The sequence below is a fragment of the Danio rerio genome, chromosome 25 (genome assembly GCF_052040795.2).
Source record: "Danio rerio strain M-AB ecotype USA chromosome 25, GRCz13ab, whole genome shotgun sequence".
NCBI lineage: Eukaryota > Metazoa > Chordata > Actinopteri > Cypriniformes > Danionidae > Danio > Danio rerio.
In genome coordinates, this window is record NC_141045.1 from 30,964,535 (window position 1) to 30,985,176 (window position 20,642).

Sequence of the window (20,642 nt, forward strand, 5' to 3'; positions counted from 1 at the left end):
ATAAAAATGTTTACTTTGTCCATCTGTTTTATGACTGATCCTCAGTGTCCCCATGTTGTCTAGTGGCATTAAGTGTTTGACTGGAATATGGTTTACTTGCATCTGTCTTTCCTGCCTGAGTTTCTGTTGACTGGAAAAAGCCATATATACATTACATTTTCCTTACAAGGATGTTCATGCATTTCAACAAACATTAATGCATAATTTTATCACATATTAATATTACTTGCGTAATATACAGTGCTCAGTATATTCAATTCAATTCAGCTTTATTTGTATAGCGCTTTTACAATGTAGATTGTGTCAACGCAGCTTCACATAAATGGTCATAGTAACTGGATCAGGGTAGTTCAGTTTTTAGCGTTTAAGTTCAGTCCAGTTTAGCTCAGTTCAGTGTGGTTTAAAGTCATTACTGTGAGTCCAAACACTGAAGAGCAAATTCATGGATGCGTAGCTCTACCGATCCTGAACCATGCAAGCCAGAGGCGACAGCGGAGAGGGAAAAAAATAAAAATAAATAAATACATATATAAGTACACCCCTCACAGATCTCTCATTTAAATTAATATTTTCTATTGCTAGATTTTTACAATGATATAGTTGATATAACACCAGCATATTATATATAGATATAGCTATAGTTGTGTAAATAAACATATTATATATAGATATATTATATATAGATATAGTTGTGTAAATAAATTAGATTAGTCAGTACCAAAGCCCATCTAATCTAACAAAAAAAAGAGCAGAGTCCAAAATTTAGACCACGCAAATTGATATGTTGGGGAAAAATACTAAATAAAATGTTAATAAATGAGATAAATCAAGAGAAACATAAAAAAATCAAAATTAGATGAAATTTTGTAGTTTGATTTTCAAAAACTCATTTCAATTTAATGTATTATCTTTCTATTCCCAAAGATGTTCTGTGACTAAACTCTTTTAACTGATGTAACTGTACAAAAAGGCCAAAAATCACTGGCTATATTCACTGAAAATAGATCCAAATATAAATTTTTCAAAAGGAGTGTACTCATTTATGCTGAGCATTGTATTTGATGATAATATATGATAATATTACATGATTATGATAATATATTGAATCTTTTAAGATCTAAATATGAAAATTATATATCAATATATCTAGTGATCTATATGATTTATGATGTAAGTGCATATATCTTCATTTACATACATAGGTTTAGGTCATATTTCAGATTTTATTTATACTTTAATATATTTGAATGTGTCTGTGCATAGAAATGATATGCATTATAATATCTTGCTATCCGATTTTTATTATGCCATTTTCACTGCAATGTATATTAAATAAATTATATATTACATATGAACATACACTCACCGGACACTTTATTACGTACACCTGTCCAACTGCTCGTTAACAATAATTTCTAATCAGCCAATCACATGGCAGCAACATGGTCAAGGCGATCTGGTGCAGTTCAAACCGAGCATCAGAATGGGAAAGAAACGTAATTTAAGTGACTTTGGCTTGTCTGAGTATTTCAGAAACTGCTGATCTACTGGGATTATCTCGCACAACCATTTCTAGGGTTTACAGAGAATTGTCCGAGAAAGATCAAATATCCAGTGAGCGGCAGTTCCGTGGGTGCAAATGCCTTGTTGATGCCAGAGGTCAGAGGAGAATGGCCAGACTTGTTCGAGGCAACAGTAACTCAAATAAACACTTGTTACAACCGAGGTATGCAGAAGAGCATCTCTAAACGCACAACATGTCCAATCTTGCCACTCCTGTCAGCTAAGAACAGGAAACTGAGGATACTATTTGCACAGGCTCACCAAAATTAGACAATAGAAGATTGAAAAAAATGTTGTCTGGTCTGATGAGTCTCGATTTCTGCTGTGACATTGGTAGGATCAGAATTTGACGTCAACACATGAAAGCATGGATTCATCCTGCCTTGTATTAATGGTTTAGGCTGGTGGTGGTGGTGTAATGGTGTGAAAGGACCAGAAAAAACTTGATGTGCTGATGTATGGGACTTTGTCAGAGCTTGACAGAAGCTTTACAGCACACAGTTCATGGATCAGTTTCTTCCTCCATTTCACAAGTGTAAGTAAGTGTGATTAAAATGGTTGCCTCTATGTTTTCTCTAGCTTGCAAATTATGTATCTACTGTAATTGTGTTTTGTTACTTGAAATTGCTTGTACTGTATCTGATTAACTCTTTATATTCTCATATCGCGTCTAAAACAACGTTGAAAACACGACGCGTGTCGCTTTGTTTACGAATTTATCTCGCAATCTACTGCTGTTTGTCGTTGATATGGTCACCATAAGCTGTTCCTACACATTTGCTGCGATGAAATTTAAAAATAGTGGATTAATACTGAATGTGTTTTACTGTTTTACTTATGATTAAGAATAGGGCAATATGCTGGTGTTAAACTGCGTTGCTTTAATGCACTCCTGCATTGGGTTCACACATACTCTCTGCACTCTGACTACCTCAAAATTGTTGATAAGCCGTGGTGGGCATTTCACTCTGGCTGTTTCTCAATTCCAAGAACGCAGAGAACGGACTTGTGTTCTTGTGGAGACCGGTCTTGCCGGGTGTCCTCGGAAGAACGAACTCAGGAGACCGTGAGGGCAGAGAACGCGTCCTTTGAGAATTGAAATGCTGCGTTCTTCCTGATGGTCACATGACCTTCACGTGTTTTAAATGGTAAATTATTTAAACATTACAGCCTTCATACAACGATTTATTGTTTTTCCCCTTTTCAAAATATATACTATGCATGAAAACATAATAATTATATGTTGCACAATATAAATAAAACAGTTTTTAATACGAATTTCAGCAAACAAACACCCTTAATGTGTTTATTCCTTTATTAAGATGTCCATGGTAATGTTTATATTCACCGTTTCATTTAGTGAAACTCCTGAGGTAAATAAGTCATATCTCTGAACTTTAATAATAAATCTAAATAAAATGCAGCGCTTCCCACCTCCAGTCGCAATGACTTCTGGGACTTCCAGAGCGAGTTTGGTGCTCAAGTCTGCATCGTTGCGTCCTCGATATCAAGATCACATCCGGAAAGTTTCAAGCGTCCTCCGTACTTGCGGTCTTGAGTATTGGAACTGAACTTATGCAGCTGATGATGACGTTTCACGAGAACACGAGGACGCAAGACCGCTGAAGAACGCATATTGAGAAACAGCCTCTGTCTCGCGTTGAACGCAGTAGACCAATCACAACAGACTGGGTCATCGGACCAATCAGTGTAAATTAGCATCATGCTAAGGAGGGGTTTGGCAACAAATGAATAACTGAACCAATCATATGTGAGTTGTTGGGATGAATTGGTTAAAAATAAATGCATATTATAAGACACTGAAAGTGTTTTTTGACCTTGCATGCATATCAGACTGTTGTTGGAGACCCCCAAAACCAAAATATGACCTTTATTAATGCATAATAGGGGCTCTTTAAATGAATTAAAATTAAATAAAATATTAATTGATTTTTTTTGTGCGCTTGGTTGTGTTTCAGACAGCTTTTAGGCTGGAAAAATCCGCTACATCTGGCGACACTGTTCTTAATACAACCTGTTTTTTGGTGTTTGTCTTTGTGTTGTAAATTTGCCTTTAAAATACACATTAGAAAACATACAAAATTGCTGCCAGGAAATTGCTATGCACTTTCTACTTAGCTAGCAAACTTACCTCCTCGCCATAATGTTTGAAATATGAGGTCTTCCTGTGAGACACAGCAAGGTTGTAAATGTCATCTATTTGGTTAAAATGCTGTTGAAAAGCTGTCTATAAGAAATATAAAAGACATACCTTTCAATTCTGGCTGTGGTCTGAATTCAGGGTAGAAGGACATTGTGTATGACGGAACTGGCACAGTCAGAGTTCTTTCTTGGGAGGCTGGTACAGACGGGCATCTTTTATGACTGCCAGCAACTAAGTGGGTCTGTCGTTGCAATTGTCCCTGAGGCGCAGATGAGGTAGCATTCTGGTATGTTTTGTGCCCATTATCAACTGAAAAACAAAAAAACATATATAAAAATGACAAAAGAACAACAACAAAAAAAAAAACAAGCACATCTCCTTATGGAAAGGCCTGTACTCATATGTACATCATTCATTCAATGCTGTTTAATGTTTTTTGCTAATGGAAATACTCAGTGTGTGCTTTTAAATCTTTACTGTGTGTGTATGGGTTGATTCAAACAAGGCAGATATTATTGCCCTTTCTGAGACATGGCTAAATAACAGTAAATAGTTTCAGAAAGTGAAACATGTTAACCAATTGTGTTCTTTATAGATATGATAGGTGCTCCATGAGTGGTGGTGTGACTATCTATGTTTCTAATGGTCTTGTTTCTGAGTTGGTTATACCTTCAGTTGATCCTTTACACTGTCTTGTTTTTTTATTTTGTCTTATTTTACATTGATTTTACTTATCTTATTCTTCGTTTAACTATAAAAAGCATTTACAGGCCACCCTCATCACCAGTGGCTTCATTCAATTCTTTGATTAATATTAATATTAATATTAATTATTCATTCATTCATTCATTTTCTTGTCGGCTTAGTCCCGTATATATATGTATGTGTATATATATATATATATATTGTAACGAGCAATTATATGCCACGTCGCCCTGGTCGCAAATTGCACCCAGCTGGACCTTCATCAAGCCAGGATCGTACACAGCTGGAGCACATCAAGCGGAGAGACATATAAGCCCAACCTACGCCAGGAGAAGATGAGCTTCATTCCTTCTATGACTCCCTGTGCTAATGCTTGTCTCTCTGTCTCTCCTTAGCGGACTCCAGCTCGTGACGATCCTGCACCCGACTACTCACCGTCCTTCACCTACTTCCCGGAGCACCAGAGCACCTCACCCTAAAGAAGAGCACCTTTTACAGCACATTCACTTTGTAAATAAAGCACCCTCCGGGGACTTGTCTGTAAACTCATCCTGTTGTGCCGCTGTTTTCCCTCTGCCTCGCTACAACTGGTGGAGAATGCGCGCTTTTTCAGAGGGAAAAAAATTCAGCACTTACCAGTAAGAAGAAGTAACCACTGAATTTTCTCTGTTTTTCTTCTGTTTACAGACAGGCATCCGCTCTCTCTCTCACTCACGCTCTCTTACTCGGCTGTCATCCCCTCCTGAGTCATGTCGATCGAAGAGGTAGTACGCCATCTAGCGGAAATCTCAAGAAGACAACAAGTGATAACTGAACAACTCACCGCCAGACAAGACCGTATGGAACAACAGCTCCGCCAAGCGGCCGGTTCCAGCCAGTTCTCTGAGGTGAGCGCCCATAGATTTATCACAAAACTCAGCGACCTGGATGATATTGATGCTTACCTGCACACCTTTGAGGTAATTGCGGAAAGAGAGAGATGGCCGAAGGAAAGTTGGGCAAGGATGCTAGCGCCATTCCTGACTGGAGAAGCTCAAAGAGCTTATTTCGCATTAGAGACACCGAAAAATGACGACTATAAAGCATTAAAAAAGGAGATACTCGCCAGAATGGGACTCTCCAATATAAGCGCAGCACAACAATTTTCTCAGTGGTCCTATGATGACAAACAGCCGGTTCGGACCCAAGCAGCCAACTTATCCAGATTGGGAAGATTATGGTTACTGGGAGGAGATCCAACCGCAGTCCAGGTCGCTGAGAAAGTAGTCATTGAAAAGATGATGAGGGCGCTACCCAGACGGCTCCGCACACTTACCAGCATGAGGAACCCCGACTCGCTGGCCGCTTTGGTGGAGGCGGTGGAGCTGGCGGAAGCTCATGTGGCCCGGGAGACTGGGGAGAGAGCGGCTCTGCCACCCCGGAGGGTAAATGCGCCATGGCGACCAGTGGAGGGCACAACAAGACCAGGCAGCAGACCGGCGGTCCCCAGCCCAGTCGACGAGCCGATGCCCACTGAGCCAACATCTCACTCGACCCCGGCCTGGATGGCAGGGTGCGTGGTACATCGCAACGTCCCTCCCGAAGCTCCCACCCGTAAAGTATGCATAGACGGGAAAACACAGACGGCCACATTGGATACAGGAAGTGCAATAACCCTGGTTCATCCAAAAACATTAAAATATCATCAGGAAGGAAAAAGCCGAATCCCGATTACATGCGTACACGGGGATACCCGCCACGTACCATCCCAAAAAGTCACCATAGCGACGAAGTCGGGAAGCTGGCGCATCGAAGTAGGAGTGGTTCCAGATCTTCCAGTACCCCTTCTTCTGGGTAGAGACTGGCCGGGGTTCGATGATCTCCTCACCCACCATCAGGCTCGATCGGCTCGGACAAAGAAGAACAGCAAGGGACGGGCTCAACGGGACCGCCAAACAGCGCTGATGGCCACCGAGAGCGACAGAGGGGGTGAGTCATCATCGGCTAACCTGTACTATGATCTTTTTCAACAGATTACCGCAGGTGGCGATTTCGGGAGAGCACAACGTGAAGACGAAACGTTGAAGCACTGCTGGCCACAAGTCCGGATCATAGACGGTAACGAACGGTTTCCCAGCCCTCACCCCCTCCCACATTTTATTGTTCAAAATGGTCTGCTGTACTGTGTCGCAGAGAGGCGGGGGGAAACAAAGACGCTATTGGTCGTCCCAAGGACCAAAAGGGAGACTGTTCTGGAACTGGCACATACTCACCCGATGGCAGGACATCTAGGAGCAGCCAACACGATCAAGAGGATCAGAGATCGTTTCCATTGGCCCGGGTTGGATGGAGAAGTTAAGAGGTATTGTCAGGCATGCGACATCTGCCAAAGAACGTCTCCCCAACGACCACCCCCCAGCCCTCTGATACCATTACCCATCATTGAGGTGCCCTTCAACCGCATTGGCATGGACTTGATAGGGCCTTTGCCGAAGTCGGCCCGGGGACATGAACACATCCTTGTCATCCTCGACTACGCCACCAGATATCCAGAAGCGATACCTCTGAGAAAAGCCACGTCATCGGCAATCGCTAAAGAGCTGTTTTTATTGTGCAGCCGAGTAGGAATACCAGCAGAGATACTGACCGACCAGGGCACCCCATTCATGTCCCGGTTGATGGCAGACCTCTGCCGCCTCCTAAAGGTAAAGCAAATAAAAACCTCTGTTTATCATCCGCAGACTGATGGCTTGGTGGAGCGCTTTAACAAGACGCTGAAGCAGATGCTCCGCAGGGTGGTGGCAGAGGATGGGCGCGACTGGGACCTCATGATCCCGTACGTGCTTTTCGGGATCAGAGAAGTTCCCCAAGGATCTACAGGTTTTACACCTTTTGAATTGCTGTTCGGCCGTCAACCACGAGGGCTATTGGACGTGGCTCGTCAAGCTTGGGAGCAAGAGCCAGCCCCACAACGGTCAGTGATTGAGCACGTACGGGACATGAGAGGACGTATAGAGAAAGTCATGCCCATTGTCAAGCAACATCTGACCGAAGCCCAGCGCGCCCAACAGCGATTATATAACCGGCCCGCCCAACCCAGAGAGTTCCAACCAGGGGACAAAGTAATGATCCTGATACCTACCACCACTTCGAAGTTCTTGGCCTCTTGGAAGGGGCCATATACAGTGGTAGAAAGGGTAGGGCCGGTAAACTATCGAGTCCGTCAGCCGGGACGAAGAAGAGAAGAACAACTTTACCACATCAATTTGATGAAGAAATGGGTTGCAGCTCCAGGTCATCTAGTTGCCTTCTCAGAAGAAACTTCTCCCGTTGTCCATATAGGTGAGCAACTCTCACCGAATCAGAAGGCGGAGCTGCAAGCCTTGGTCGGTCAGTTCAGGGATGTGTTCTCAGAGAAACCGGGCCGAACCACCATCATCCAGCACGACATCATCACCCCACCTGGCACCATCGTCCGGCAGAGGCCTTATCGAGTACCAGAAGCTCGCCGGCTGGCTATCAACGATGAGATCCAAAAGATGAGGAAATTGGGAATCATCGAACCATCTCGTAGCCCGTGGTCCAGCCCCATAGTGATGGTCCCCAAACCCGACGGCACCCTCCGCTTCTGCAATGACTTCAGGAAGCTGAACGAAATTTCCAAATTCGACGGGTACCCCATGCCTCGGGTGGACGAGCTGCTGGATCGGCTGGGTGGAGCCCGATTCATATCCACGATCGACCTCACCAAAGGCTACTGGCAACTACCACTAAGTGAAAGCGCCAAGGAGAAAACCGCCTTCTCCACTCCCGGTGGGCACTGGCAATACCGGGTTCTTCCCTTCGGGCTCCACGGGGCTCCAGCAACATTCCAGCGTATGATGGACATCCTGCTGAGACCCCACCAGCCGTATGCAGCAGCATACCTCGACGACCTAATCGTCCACTCCGAGTCATGGGAAGAACATCTATCCCGGTTGCGGAGGGTGCTCCTTGATCTTCGTAGGGCTGGGCTCACAGCTAATCCCAAGAAATGCCACCTGGGTCTAGCAGAAGCAAAATACCTCGGTTTCCACATCGGTAGAGGTCTCATACAGCCACAACAGAACAAGATCAGAGCACTACAAGAAACTCCACAACCCACCACAAAGACCCAGGTACGTGCATTTCTGGGGTTAGCGGGCTACTATAGATGTTTCATTCCCAATTTCTCATCCATAGCCAGCCCGTTGACAGACCTGACCAGAAAGGGGCAGCCAGAGAAGATACAATGGAACAGGGAAGCAGATGGCGCGTTCCAAGCCCTGAAGACGGCACTAACATCTTCTCCGGTACTGCACGCACCTGACTTCGGCTGCCCCTTCATCCTACAAACAGACGCTTCCGACTCGGGCCTGGGCGCGGTCCTCTCCCAGGTCCACGGCGATGAAGAACACCCCATCATGTACGTGAGTCGGAAGCTTACCCCTGCAGAGACCCGGTACGCCACGGTGGAGAAAGAGGCCCTGGCGATCAAGTGGGCAATCCTGGAGCTCAGATATTATCTCCTTGGAAGAAGATTCACCCTGGTGACCGACCACGCTCCACTTCAATGGATGTCAACGGCGAAAAATAACAACGCTCGAGTCACCAGATGGTTCCTGTCGCTCCAGGATTATAACTTCACGGTACAACATCGAGCCGGGGCCTCCCACGGAAACGCCGACGGGCTCTCAAGGCTATGGTCAGGATGGGCAGGTCTGTCAAACCATTCTACCCCCCCTCACAATACTCTACCTTTTCTCCGCAGGACACCCAGGACCAGGACGACGCTAAGGGGGGGGGAATGTAACGAGCAATTATATGCCACGTCGCCCTGGTCGCAAATTGCACCCAGCTGGACCTTCATCAAGCCAGGATCGTACACAGCTGGAGCACATCAAGCGGAGAGACATATAAGCCCAACCTACGCCAGGAGAAGATGAGCTTCATTCCTTCTATGACTCCCTGTGCTAATGCTTGTCTCTCTGTCTCTCCTTAGCGGACTCCAGCTCGTGACGATCCTGTACCCGACTACTCACCGTCCTTCACCTACTTCCCGGAGCACCAGAGCACCTCACCCTAAAGAAGAGCACCTTTTACAGCACATTCACTTTGTAAATAAAGCACCCTCCGGGGACTTGTCTGTAAACTCATCCTGTTGTGCCGCTGTTTTCCCTCTGCCTCGCTACAATATATATATATATATGTGTGTGTGTGTGTGTGTGTGTGTGTATATATATATATATATATATATATATATATATATATATACATATATTAGTGCTGCATGATTAATCATATCACAATCAAGAAATCGCAATGTCAGCCTATGCGATTACATTACAGCCAATCTTGCGATTATATTGAATAAACGAATGCATTTGTGGATGTAACAAGACATTCATTCTAAAGTCTCATGTAGCGCGTGTGCTTGTGGTCACGTGACTTTCCGCAGCACAGTGTGGAGACGGGAGAAAATGGATACAGATCAGACCGACACTGAACTTGTGCCCAGAAAAAATGCTACCTCTGTAATTTGGCGATATTTTGGCTTCAGGATATCGGACACTGAGCAGAAAGAGGTACTGTGCAAAATTTGGCAAACTAAAATTGCTACATCACGTGGCAACACGACTAATTTATATCAGCATCTGAAGCAACACAGAGAAAAGTATGATGAATGCATGGCGATAAAAGCCAGGAGTTCTAATGTAAAAAATATATTTTTAAAAAAGGGTACTTGTTTTATTTATCTGTACATTTGACTTTTTAATTTTATTTTAGTTAATTTAATGTAATTTAATTCAGTAATGTAAAGATGTTACTGTTATTTAATTTTGTACAATTTTGTTTTAATTTGAAAACATTGTTTATTCTTAGTTGTGGCTAGATTGCACTGTATACTGCATCTCAGTTGAAAAATAAAAATTTCAGCATTATTAGTAATCTGTGTGTGCATTTTTCTTGATAACAAGCTAGTTATAACAAGCGAGTCATACCACTTGTTTATCGTATCGCAATCGTAAATCGCAATTTTGAAATTAATAATCGCAATGTGATATTTTTCCCAAATCGTGCAGCCATTCTTCTTGCAAAATAGTGGCCAGGTAACTAGTGATGCTGGTGGAGGAAAACGTTTTCTAACTCGCTCCACACCAAAGTGACTCAATGATATTGAGATCTGGGTATGAGTTGCACCAGTTGTTCATAAGTTCTTGCTTAAACTGGAACGTAAAGTCTGAAACGGTGCTATTACTCAACTAGTTAAACCTTCAAACTCTGCTTTTACTGGTGGAATGCGCAATCGATAAAGATTGGCCGCCAGGCTGGTCAAATTTAACCATAAAACCTTCAACACTAAATTGGCCAGTGTTTCAATTTCATTGTTCAACCCCTGTTTATAGGCAGGCACACTTGAGAAATTGGACCAAAACCACTCGTACCGCCTCTTCACCCTTGTGTATTACTCCACACACTTACAGCGACAAGCAGAGGACAATCCATTATTAATATTGACAAATATTGCTGCTGTTGGACAACATAATGTACTTTTGAGGCTTTTTTAGTCAGGAATGTAGTTGTTTAGATTGCAACTATGCAGTTTATTTATAAGGATAGTACCTATTTTAAAATATTTATAATTTCGAAGCATCTGATTCAGTGCATCGGCCTGTCTGAGCAGGCCAAAGAAAGTGACGTTTGACGTTCCGCCACAAGATAGCAACCTAGACTGCATAATAAGTCCTTAGGGGACAAAACCAGCATTTTCACAGCTCAAGTTTCAAACTACAGCTGAACAAATCATTATAAATCAGGTAAGTGACATTCTAAGTTGATTTCTCTCTTTGTATTTATCCCACAAAAACTGGTAGTGTTTACTTTGCTTCTGCTTTTTTGGTTAATTATTGTGATATCCTGATTGCAACAGAGAAATACTAGGAACTCTCTGTTGATTGATGGCATTTCGTGTCAATCAGCCTTATAATCTTAAAATGTGAGCAAAAATGACCTGTTTTGTCATCACTTTAGACATTACGCTAGAGAATCATTCAAATACAAGCTCTGAAGTGACGTTGGTGAATTAGCAACAGTTTTTTTTATTATTTAAAAGACGTGTCTTAAATTATCTTCTATTCTGGTAAATAAAGTTTAAGAAAAAATATAATATAATTGACTCTTAAGGTTTGTACAAAACTAAAAAAAGGTTGGAGTTAAAAAAATCTACAAATCATTTTAAAGCTGACAACACTTTCGTCACTAAATTAGTTTAAGATCATTTTAACAAATTATATGTTCTCTACTCTAATTGATACTCTAATCTAATTGATTGTTGTAATATTTGATTTCAGTTTTGTCTTTATGTAAACCTGCATATTGATGTTATTTGTTGCTGCTTTCCTGTCCAGATCACTCTTGCAAAAAAAATTAAGGTTAAAGAAATAAATGAAAAAGGAATGATATAGTAAATTTGAGTATATCTACCTGAGACAGAATGGCGAAAAGCTGAAAAACCATTGTGCAAATTGGTGGCAGGAGAAATCTGGAATAAACAGTTAAATAGTGTTTGTTATTAATGTGTGTCTACAAGATAATAAATTATTAAGGGGGACCCTGGGTATCAAGACTTCTATGTCTTAATACAATGTACATTTCTAAAATATGTAGAAAAGCACACTACAAACAATATCATACATTATTCCAAAAAAGCCATATTTACTTTGGACCATGGGTGGCATCAGTTCATTATTCTGTGTCCCCATTGGTGCTGCATTTACAATAGAAACAGATGGAGTGCCAGAGAGGGAGCACCCAAATTACCTTATCGAAATCAATGCAGCACCCATGGTCAAAAGTAAATGTGATTTTTTATTATTATTATTTTTTGGAATAACCTAAATATGTGGTGTGTTAGTTCTACATGTTTCACAAAGAGGCATCATTTACATTACATTAAGGCATACAAGTGTTGTTACCCAGGATTCCCTTTCATAGCATCTATCCATATCAGTTTACCTTATCCAGTCTGTTCTCCCAAATATCTGGAACATTATCTATAACACCAATGTGAGTGGTGGGATGAGGGATCCAAGACCTCACCGTCTGATTTGCCCTCCCCGAACATGGCACCTTTTCACACAGAAAAGTACACTTACTGTCTACTTCCTCTAAATCTTATTTCTTTCATCTTAAACATTACATAACACTGCTTTTTGCTCATTATTTTAACATTTTTATTCTCAAACAAAAAATGTGGAATCACCTTTTGTTTCTTAGCGTCCTTCACATAGCACATGGGTTTCTCTTGAATTCTTACTTTAACAGCATCTTCATTTGAGGGTACAGGATCCTTGGGAAAGACAGGTGTTATTACCACACTTCTAAATTAAACTTTACTTTAAATACAGTTTAAGCAACACTTTAAATAAATCAAACTTTTATATTATTAGTTGGCTGTTCAGTCTAGGTTTCTTTTAGAATGGTTTGTAGATGACCCAGGATCCACTTGGAATGGATTTCCTGAATGGAATTCCCCTACTATTTGCTTTACATATCAACTGCGAAACTTTCTGCTCTGACCAAAAGTTATAGTATTTTAACCACTTAAACTCTGTTGCTATTTGAGGATTTCTGCCTGGATTTTGCCTACCCAAATTTAAAAGCTTCCCAAATCCACATAAAAAGGTGTAAATGCAAAAATTTGGTATCATTTTAAAGAAAACCCTTTGAATTTTCAAAAAACATAATTGAAAGTGTTTAAAATAACTGTATATGTCGTCTGTGTTAGGCGCTTTTTGTATTTTTTTTTATAAACTCAAATTTGAAAGTGTACCTTTTAGGTTCTGTGTGGTCTAGCATGCTGTAATTAATTTTGGTGGTTCCTGCACATGTCTGTAATCATGGAAAAAAAGAAAAATGTCTCTACCATAATCTATGCAAAAGTTATTGCATTCCAACGGATGAGAGGTGCTGTACAAGCCACAGAGACCGATCCTTGTTTACATAATTCACTATTCTTTTGTTTGATCAAACATAATTCACTGTGTTTGGACCACATCAGACATATAAAAGGATTACTTATGTACATCACCTCAAAAACAGAGGAGAATGGGCCTGAAGGGTACAGCATAAGGTAAGAGATGACAGCTGTCTGTGCTATCTGGGGCTGCTTATTGATCATGAATGTATTGTTTACATTTCTGCGCCACGGAAACACCACAATTCATTCAACAACTGTTTGGCATATGAACATAATTCAGTAAAAAGAATGCTAGAACTGTATGAGCACCGGCAAGAGCTTATATTTGAGCTATAACTTGTACATGTGTCATATAAAAAAATATGAAAATGAACCAATGTAAAATACCTAGCTCGGGTATCCAAAATACTGTGTATTTACGTGTAAATAACTTTTATACAGTGGGATAAAAACCAAAGTGATGCATATGTGCATAAAATATAGATTCTACACTTTCAAACGACACCACTTACGGGGGTCTGGTGCAACGCTAGCCCTTTAAATCTGATCCCTGTACCGGGTCCGCAGAGTTTAAAATATGTTAGACATGTGGCGACAAATTAGAAAATGGGAAGGTTGTGAGAATTGTTTCCCATTGTTAACTACTCTCCGTGAAAATCCAGATTTCCCACCAGGCCTTAGAGCTGGGCTGGAAGACTGGAGTGATAAGGGTATTAGAGTGATTGGTGGTGTTATTCAGGATGGTACGATTCTCAAATTCCAACAGATTAAGGACAAGTTCACAGTTTCTAATGTGGACTTTTTTATGTATCTACATGTTCGAAATATTATTTTGACAAAATATAGAGATTACCCAGTAGGATTTGGTATTTCCCCAATTGAATCACTTCTGGTCATTGATAAACAGGTTAAGTGTATGCACAATGCGCCTAAAACACACTTTGTCATATTAAAACTGATAACCTTGACTCACTTAAGTGTAAATGAGAAGCTGGGTAGTTTAATTGATAATTAATGCTGGCTGGATCTATGTAGCAACCCTCTTGGTGTGTTAGCCTCAATTTCTGCTTAGGAAAGACAATAACAATTTTACATAGACCACCTGAGGTTAGACATAAAATGAATCCAAGTCTGTCTTAGCTGTTTGTATAATGTAAATTGGACATTGGATCTTTCTATAACTGTCACAAGGACTTGCTTACTGAGTCTCAATGATGATATACCTTATAATTTTCGGAACAGAGACCTTCAACATATTTTGGTTTACTTTGCTCAGAAATGTATCCTTGTAAAGTGGATTAATAAAGAACCACCAGTTCAAATCAATGGCTGCTTGCAGTCTGCAATATAATCTCACTTGAGGCTTTCCCCACAGCTATAAAGAACAAACTTTTTCTATTTTATCAAACCTAGGACCCTTTATGTAAAATAATTTTGTTTTTTATGCCATTATTTTTATCTTTTAGTTTTTTTAATTTGTTTGTTTATTTAAATACAATTGTATTTTATTTTATTTATTATTATTTTTTTATTATTATTATTTTTCATGTAGGGATCAGGATTCAAATTACATGTATGAGGGATATTATCTTTTTACTCATTACACTTATTACTTTTTTTAAATATAAATGATAATGATGATAATGATAATGATAATATATATATTAACCAATTATAAATATTGATTGATAAAAAATAATAATCAATATAAGCCATTAAAAAACACATCAAATTCTGTTTACATAAAAACTAAGATGTTTTTGTTTGTGGTGAATAAATGCAATTTTTAAAAGGATTTTTTTTTTAACAATGTTAAAATGAATTCAAAATGTTTAGTTTAATCTTGGGAATTAAGTTTCCGAGAGGCTGAGACCAGTTACTCTTAAACAGTCTGTTGAAATGGAAGAGGAAAACCATTTTTGATCACATTTCTTTCCAAACTGTGTCATTTGTTTTCATTATTAAAAATAAAGATGAAAGAGGCTGAACTATCCAACTACTGGTGTTGGTATTAGCAGATATGGCTCTAAATAATCAGTTAGTGTTTTGAGTCAATTATGTTTTATTTTATTTTTTTATTTATTTTTCTTTATTGTGTTTTTGACAAAAGGTACAATACATTAAAGGTATTCAATTACAAAGGTATTTTCGTTTTTTTCTTCTTCTTTTTTTAACCATACATAAATTGAAAAAAAGAAAAGACAAATTGACATAATAAAAAAAATAATAATAATAAAAAAATTGATGAAAAGGAAATGCATTAAATAAAAAATATATTAATAATAATAAAAATGAAAATAAAATAAATTTACAGAAAAAATAAATAAATAAAAAATAAATGAAAAAAAAAAAGGGTGGGTGGGGGTGGGGTTGGGAATTTATGGTTGGAGGAGTACATTAGTCTCAATATGAATTATTAGAGGGTCCCATGTTTTGAAAAAATTTTTGGTTGATCCTCTGAGAAAATATTTAATTTTTTCTGTTTTCAAAAATAGCATTACATCATGTTTTATTTTTTTTAAACATCAGATACAAATACTACTATTTATAGAATTTAAAGCTCCCGTGAAGTGCTTTTGAATGTGCATTTTTACTTGATGTTTGACAATCTCAAATGAATCATTTTGTTTTATCAAAGGTCTGCCAGTGAGAGTGGTTGAGCTCAAGTGCGTCAAATGAAAAGCAAACGAGAAGCATCTTAAAGAAGGTGGGGTATTTCAGATACAAGAGAGCATTTGATTGGTTTAATGTGATGGGAAACCGTAGTATGGGTTGACATGAATAAAACCATCTTATTACATCTTCTTAACACAAATTGTGTCACTGTTTTGGAGCACACTAGCTTATAGATATTTTAAAACGAACAATACTAATTCTAACATTTAAAAAAATGTATCAATTTCATGGAACCTATAATAATAGAATTTTTTTCATAATAATAATAATAAGCTTAAACAAAGAGAAAACTATAAATATAAAACATGTAAATCTGAATCTTTTCCAAGTATTTTAGTCTAAAAATATTTTAGATATTATGTGTTACAAATACACACTTTATAATATTTTAGAATCACCTATTGTCATTTTCTGCAAATAAATGCTCTAAATAATAGCATTTTTTTTTTCAAATAAAACACAAATTTTACTCAAATCATACTTATTATTGAGAAAACCGATAATAGTAATATAGTATAGTCCTCTTTTTTTTTTAAAGAATGATGCATTTATGTATCCAAATATGTAAGTAAACATTTCTCTTTATTCTGCAAACTTTCAATCATTAACAATAAGCAAAATTAAGAATTCCTACCAAATGTTTGATGTTCCTTTGAAAGATTTTGGGTCCTGCGCTCTGTACTCGTCCTTGCCGGAGTCTGTTTCTTTCTTTACGGCTTCTCAGGAGCTTTTTCTTGCCCTGATTTGTAACAGAAACCCCAAAATGATAAGGACAACTAAAAGAAAATTCTCTTTTGGTCACACAGTGTCATGCCATACCTGGTTTGTGACATTTAAAAGATGAACAGGAAGTCCATCTGATTCAGTACTATTTGAACCACTTGTGCTGCACAAAAAAAAATGAAGATTGTGAAATGAATGACACTTTTATGATTAAAATACGTTTTAAAGAGTTTAAAATGAAAATTCTTTTAGTATTTAGGCACTTTTATGTTGTTCCAATCACCTGAGAAATTTGGTCATTTTTGGAACACAAATCAAGACATTTTAGATGAAATCCCAGAGCTAGAATTTGTGTTCCGAATATGCACAAATGTCTAATTAAGTAATTATAACAGACTTTTCATTTTGGCATGAACTAAACCATTAAAAATATATATGTTTTACCTGGACTCAATATCAATGTCAGACAGATTCTCTAAAGAGTCCACTTCTCTTCCCAGTTTCCGTCTGATTTCTTGTTTCAATAACACCCCTAACTCCTCTAGGCAGCGTGTCATCTGTTTAAAATGCATTTTTTAGTCAATCGTGCTGTTTTAAAGCTGATTAAATACGAGTATTAAAAAGGAGTGAAGCACAAAGACAGACCACCTTGGCTGGGTCGGGGTCACAAAAGTCAAGCAGAGTGTCACAAAAGCAATAGCCCATTGATTTCAGGTCCAGTGTGCTGAAATGTGTCCCCTTCCTGTCTCCTACAAAACAAAAACACTGCCATTATACACAACGGTCTTTGTATTTTTGATTTTTTTTGTGTGCTACAATACTGCACACTCCAAACACTTCTTATCTATTCAAGTTTGAAGTTACAATTTTATTTTTAAAAAATAAATAAATAAATGATAAAATTATATATATATAATTATTAGCCCCTGTTTGATTTATTTTTATTTTTTTTGGAAAGAATAAAAGCAGTTATTAATTTTTCAAACACTATTTTAAGGACACAATTATTAGCCCCTTTAAGCTAATTTCTTTTTCAATAGTCTATAGAACAAACCATCGCTATGTAATAACTTGCTTAATAACCCTAACCTGCCTAGTTAAACTAATTAACCTAGTTAAGCCTTTAAATGTCACTTTAAGCTGTATAGAAGTGTCTTGAAAAATATCTATTAAAATAGTATTTACTTTCATAGTGGCAAAGATAAAATAAATCAAGTATTAAAAATGAGTTATTAAAACAGTTATGCTTAGAAATGTGTTGAAAAAAAATCTGCTCTCCGTTAAACAGAAATTAGGGGAAAAAAGAGGGGCTAATAATTCAGGGGTGCTAATAATTCTGACTTCAACTGTGTGTGAGTATTATATACATATATATTTATATATATATATATATATATATATATATATATATATAAATATATCATTATTATTATATTATTATATTATTATATACTATTATATATATATTTATACAACAGTTCTGTCTGGTTCTCAGATCTGATTGGCTGATAGCCGTGCGATACTCTGCAATATCAGAACTCCTAGAGCCTCTGTAGCCTTTGTGTATTACTCCGCCCACATACAGCCAGCAAAAAGCAGACACTACAGATCTAAAGTTTAAAAGATGCACGCTCAACTGTTTAACTGTCAGCTTATGATTTCAATCCAATGAGAAAGAAAGTAGTTCCACATACATAAGGGTTTTTGAAATTCTCTGTGTTTGAATTATGCCGTCAAACTGTTGTATAAACGCAATATCACACTCGTAGCAGTGCGAAATGGCTGTATATCGGCACTGGTGGGGGCACTAACGCATGCCTCCCACCAGTGCCGATATACATCCATATCGCACTGCTACTTGTGTGATATTGCTCATATATATATATATATATATATATATATATATATATATATATATATATATATATATATATATATATATATATATATATATATATATATATATATATATGAAACAGTAATCACCAATTGTAAAATACACAAAGTCAAACATTTATAATAAGTTGAAGTGAGCACCTAATGTTGAGCCTCCAAAGGTAGACTCCATTGTGAAGCTATTTCTAATGCCTAGCCTCCACATGACGATGCGTCCGGTACCTTCTTTACTTTTGTGCATTTTGAACTTGCAACTCCTGAAAGAGAACTAAGACAAAAGCGTTCATACAAATATCATTACATGATAGACCACATGTTCGGTTATGCGGCTCCAGCTAACCTTGTCTTTGGCGTTCTTGCTCATCATCAGTGGGAAAACACGTTCTTGAAGACACTGCGAGGCATCTTTCCGTTCATTGCATCCATACATGAACACATTGTTTTTCCTGCTGTGACCATGGAAGTCACAGTAGACTACGACTTCTCTTTCTGCAAGCAACCTGTTGGATGAAATTAGCTGGGTATATGGGTACAGTCACATGAATGAACAAAATCCATGCAGATTTCACTCATGTGCAATCTGCTCATAAAAATATCTTGTTTTTGGCTTTAAAATAAATACGATTATTTTGCTTACCCCTACGACAGATTATATTGCTTGTTTTAAGGAAAGTTTTACTCATTATTTCTGAATAATTGTGATACAATTTATTTTTCAAGAAAAATCTTCTTAATTTAGGAGTTTTTAGATATTTGGACTAGAATAAAGAAAAGCATTTTTGCAGTGTTCTCGTTTTTGTCAGCTGTCATTTAATTGGTGTGTTTATGCTCAGCTTTTTCCCAACAGACAGATATGACGCGAGGTGACAACCAGAGTTGGGTGTAACACATTCCACAGTAACGCGTTACTGTATTCTAATTACATTTTTGAGGAAAGCAGTAATGCAACGAATTACATTTTACATTTGTGTGATTTGTTCAGTTACTAAAGTCAATGTAATTTTGTTACTTACGTTTCAATTATAGTTTAGAAGAAAAAATACTTCTTTTAAATCACGTTTTCCGCTGCAATGTCAGTTAGCAAGCAAACGCTTCTAAATTGCTAGAAAACGCGACCTGAAATGGTTGTTGTCAAGAGTGGCTGCTTCTTCAAGTAGAAATACAGACATTACTTTGATTTCATTGAGCGTAAAAACAAAAATAAAGTTGCTAAATGACTCTATGGGCTCTATTTTGACGGTCCATGCACAGAGCGCAAAACGCAGGGCGCAAACGCTTTCAGGGCGTGTCAGGACGCGTTTTTGCTAATATAAGGACGGGAAATCTGCCTTGCGCCGCGGCGCATGGTCTAAAAGGGTTGAGTTTATTTTCTTAATGAGTTATAGGTGTGTTTTGAGAATAAACCAATTAGAGTCTCATCTCCCATTACCTTTAAGAGTCAGCTGCGTTGCGCCAAGAGCGCATTCGCTATTTACAGGACGCAAAGTAAGTCTAAGTAGAAAAAATGAGCATTTCACTAGCAAACAGTTAACAGTTTTTTAACAGAAAACTGTTAAACAGAGCATCTACTGCGTGAGAATGAGAGATAATGGAACTACTTTCACATTCGCTCTTGGATAGGGAAACCTTTACGCACATCAATTAGTCTATAAATAATTTGTTTGTTAAGCGCAAATATTCGTTTCAAAACTATTTCTAAATTCAGTTCTAATTTCCAGCAAACGAATAAATGAATAATAATAACAAAATGTGCTCAAAAACCTGAGTTATATCCTAAAACACATGCTGTGCCCCATATGGACTAAAACCTGGCAGGTGGGCAAATGTAGGCTTGTTTTTAATAAAACAAATATAAATATGGATATAATAAATAATACTGCTAATAATAATAACATTATACAAAAGCAAATTGTTATGAATGAACTAAAAAAGCCTCCC

General features: G+C 38.2%; 1 protein-coding gene across 32 annotated transcripts in view; it reads right to left on the bottom strand.

The window, feature by feature from the left end:
- Positions 1-20,642, bottom strand: part of agbl2 (AGBL carboxypeptidase 2) — a 41,351-nt gene that overhangs the window by 3,353 nt on the left and 17,356 nt on the right. For 16 of the 32 annotated variants that reach the window (XR_015525825.1, XR_015525824.1, XR_015525817.1 and 13 more), the window contains exons 10-22: positions 19,045-19,204; positions 18,846-18,972; positions 17,457-17,557; positions 17,253-17,365; positions 16,905-16,971; positions 16,720-16,824; positions 14,383-14,473; positions 12,693-12,779; positions 12,446-12,559; positions 11,915-11,972; positions 3,836-4,036; positions 3,716-3,749; positions 15-130 (exon numbers count right to left, since the gene is read on the bottom strand). Coding sequence is in view for 16 of the 32 variants with exons in the window: in XM_087311033.1 (XP_087167159.1) it covers positions 15-130; positions 3,716-3,749; positions 3,836-4,036; positions 11,915-11,972; positions 12,446-12,559; positions 12,693-12,779; positions 16,720-16,824; positions 16,905-16,971; positions 17,253-17,365; positions 17,457-17,557; positions 18,846-18,972; positions 19,045-19,204 (1,283 nt within the window). In the remaining 16 variants the exon portion in view is untranslated. 32 annotated transcript variants of the gene reach the window in all.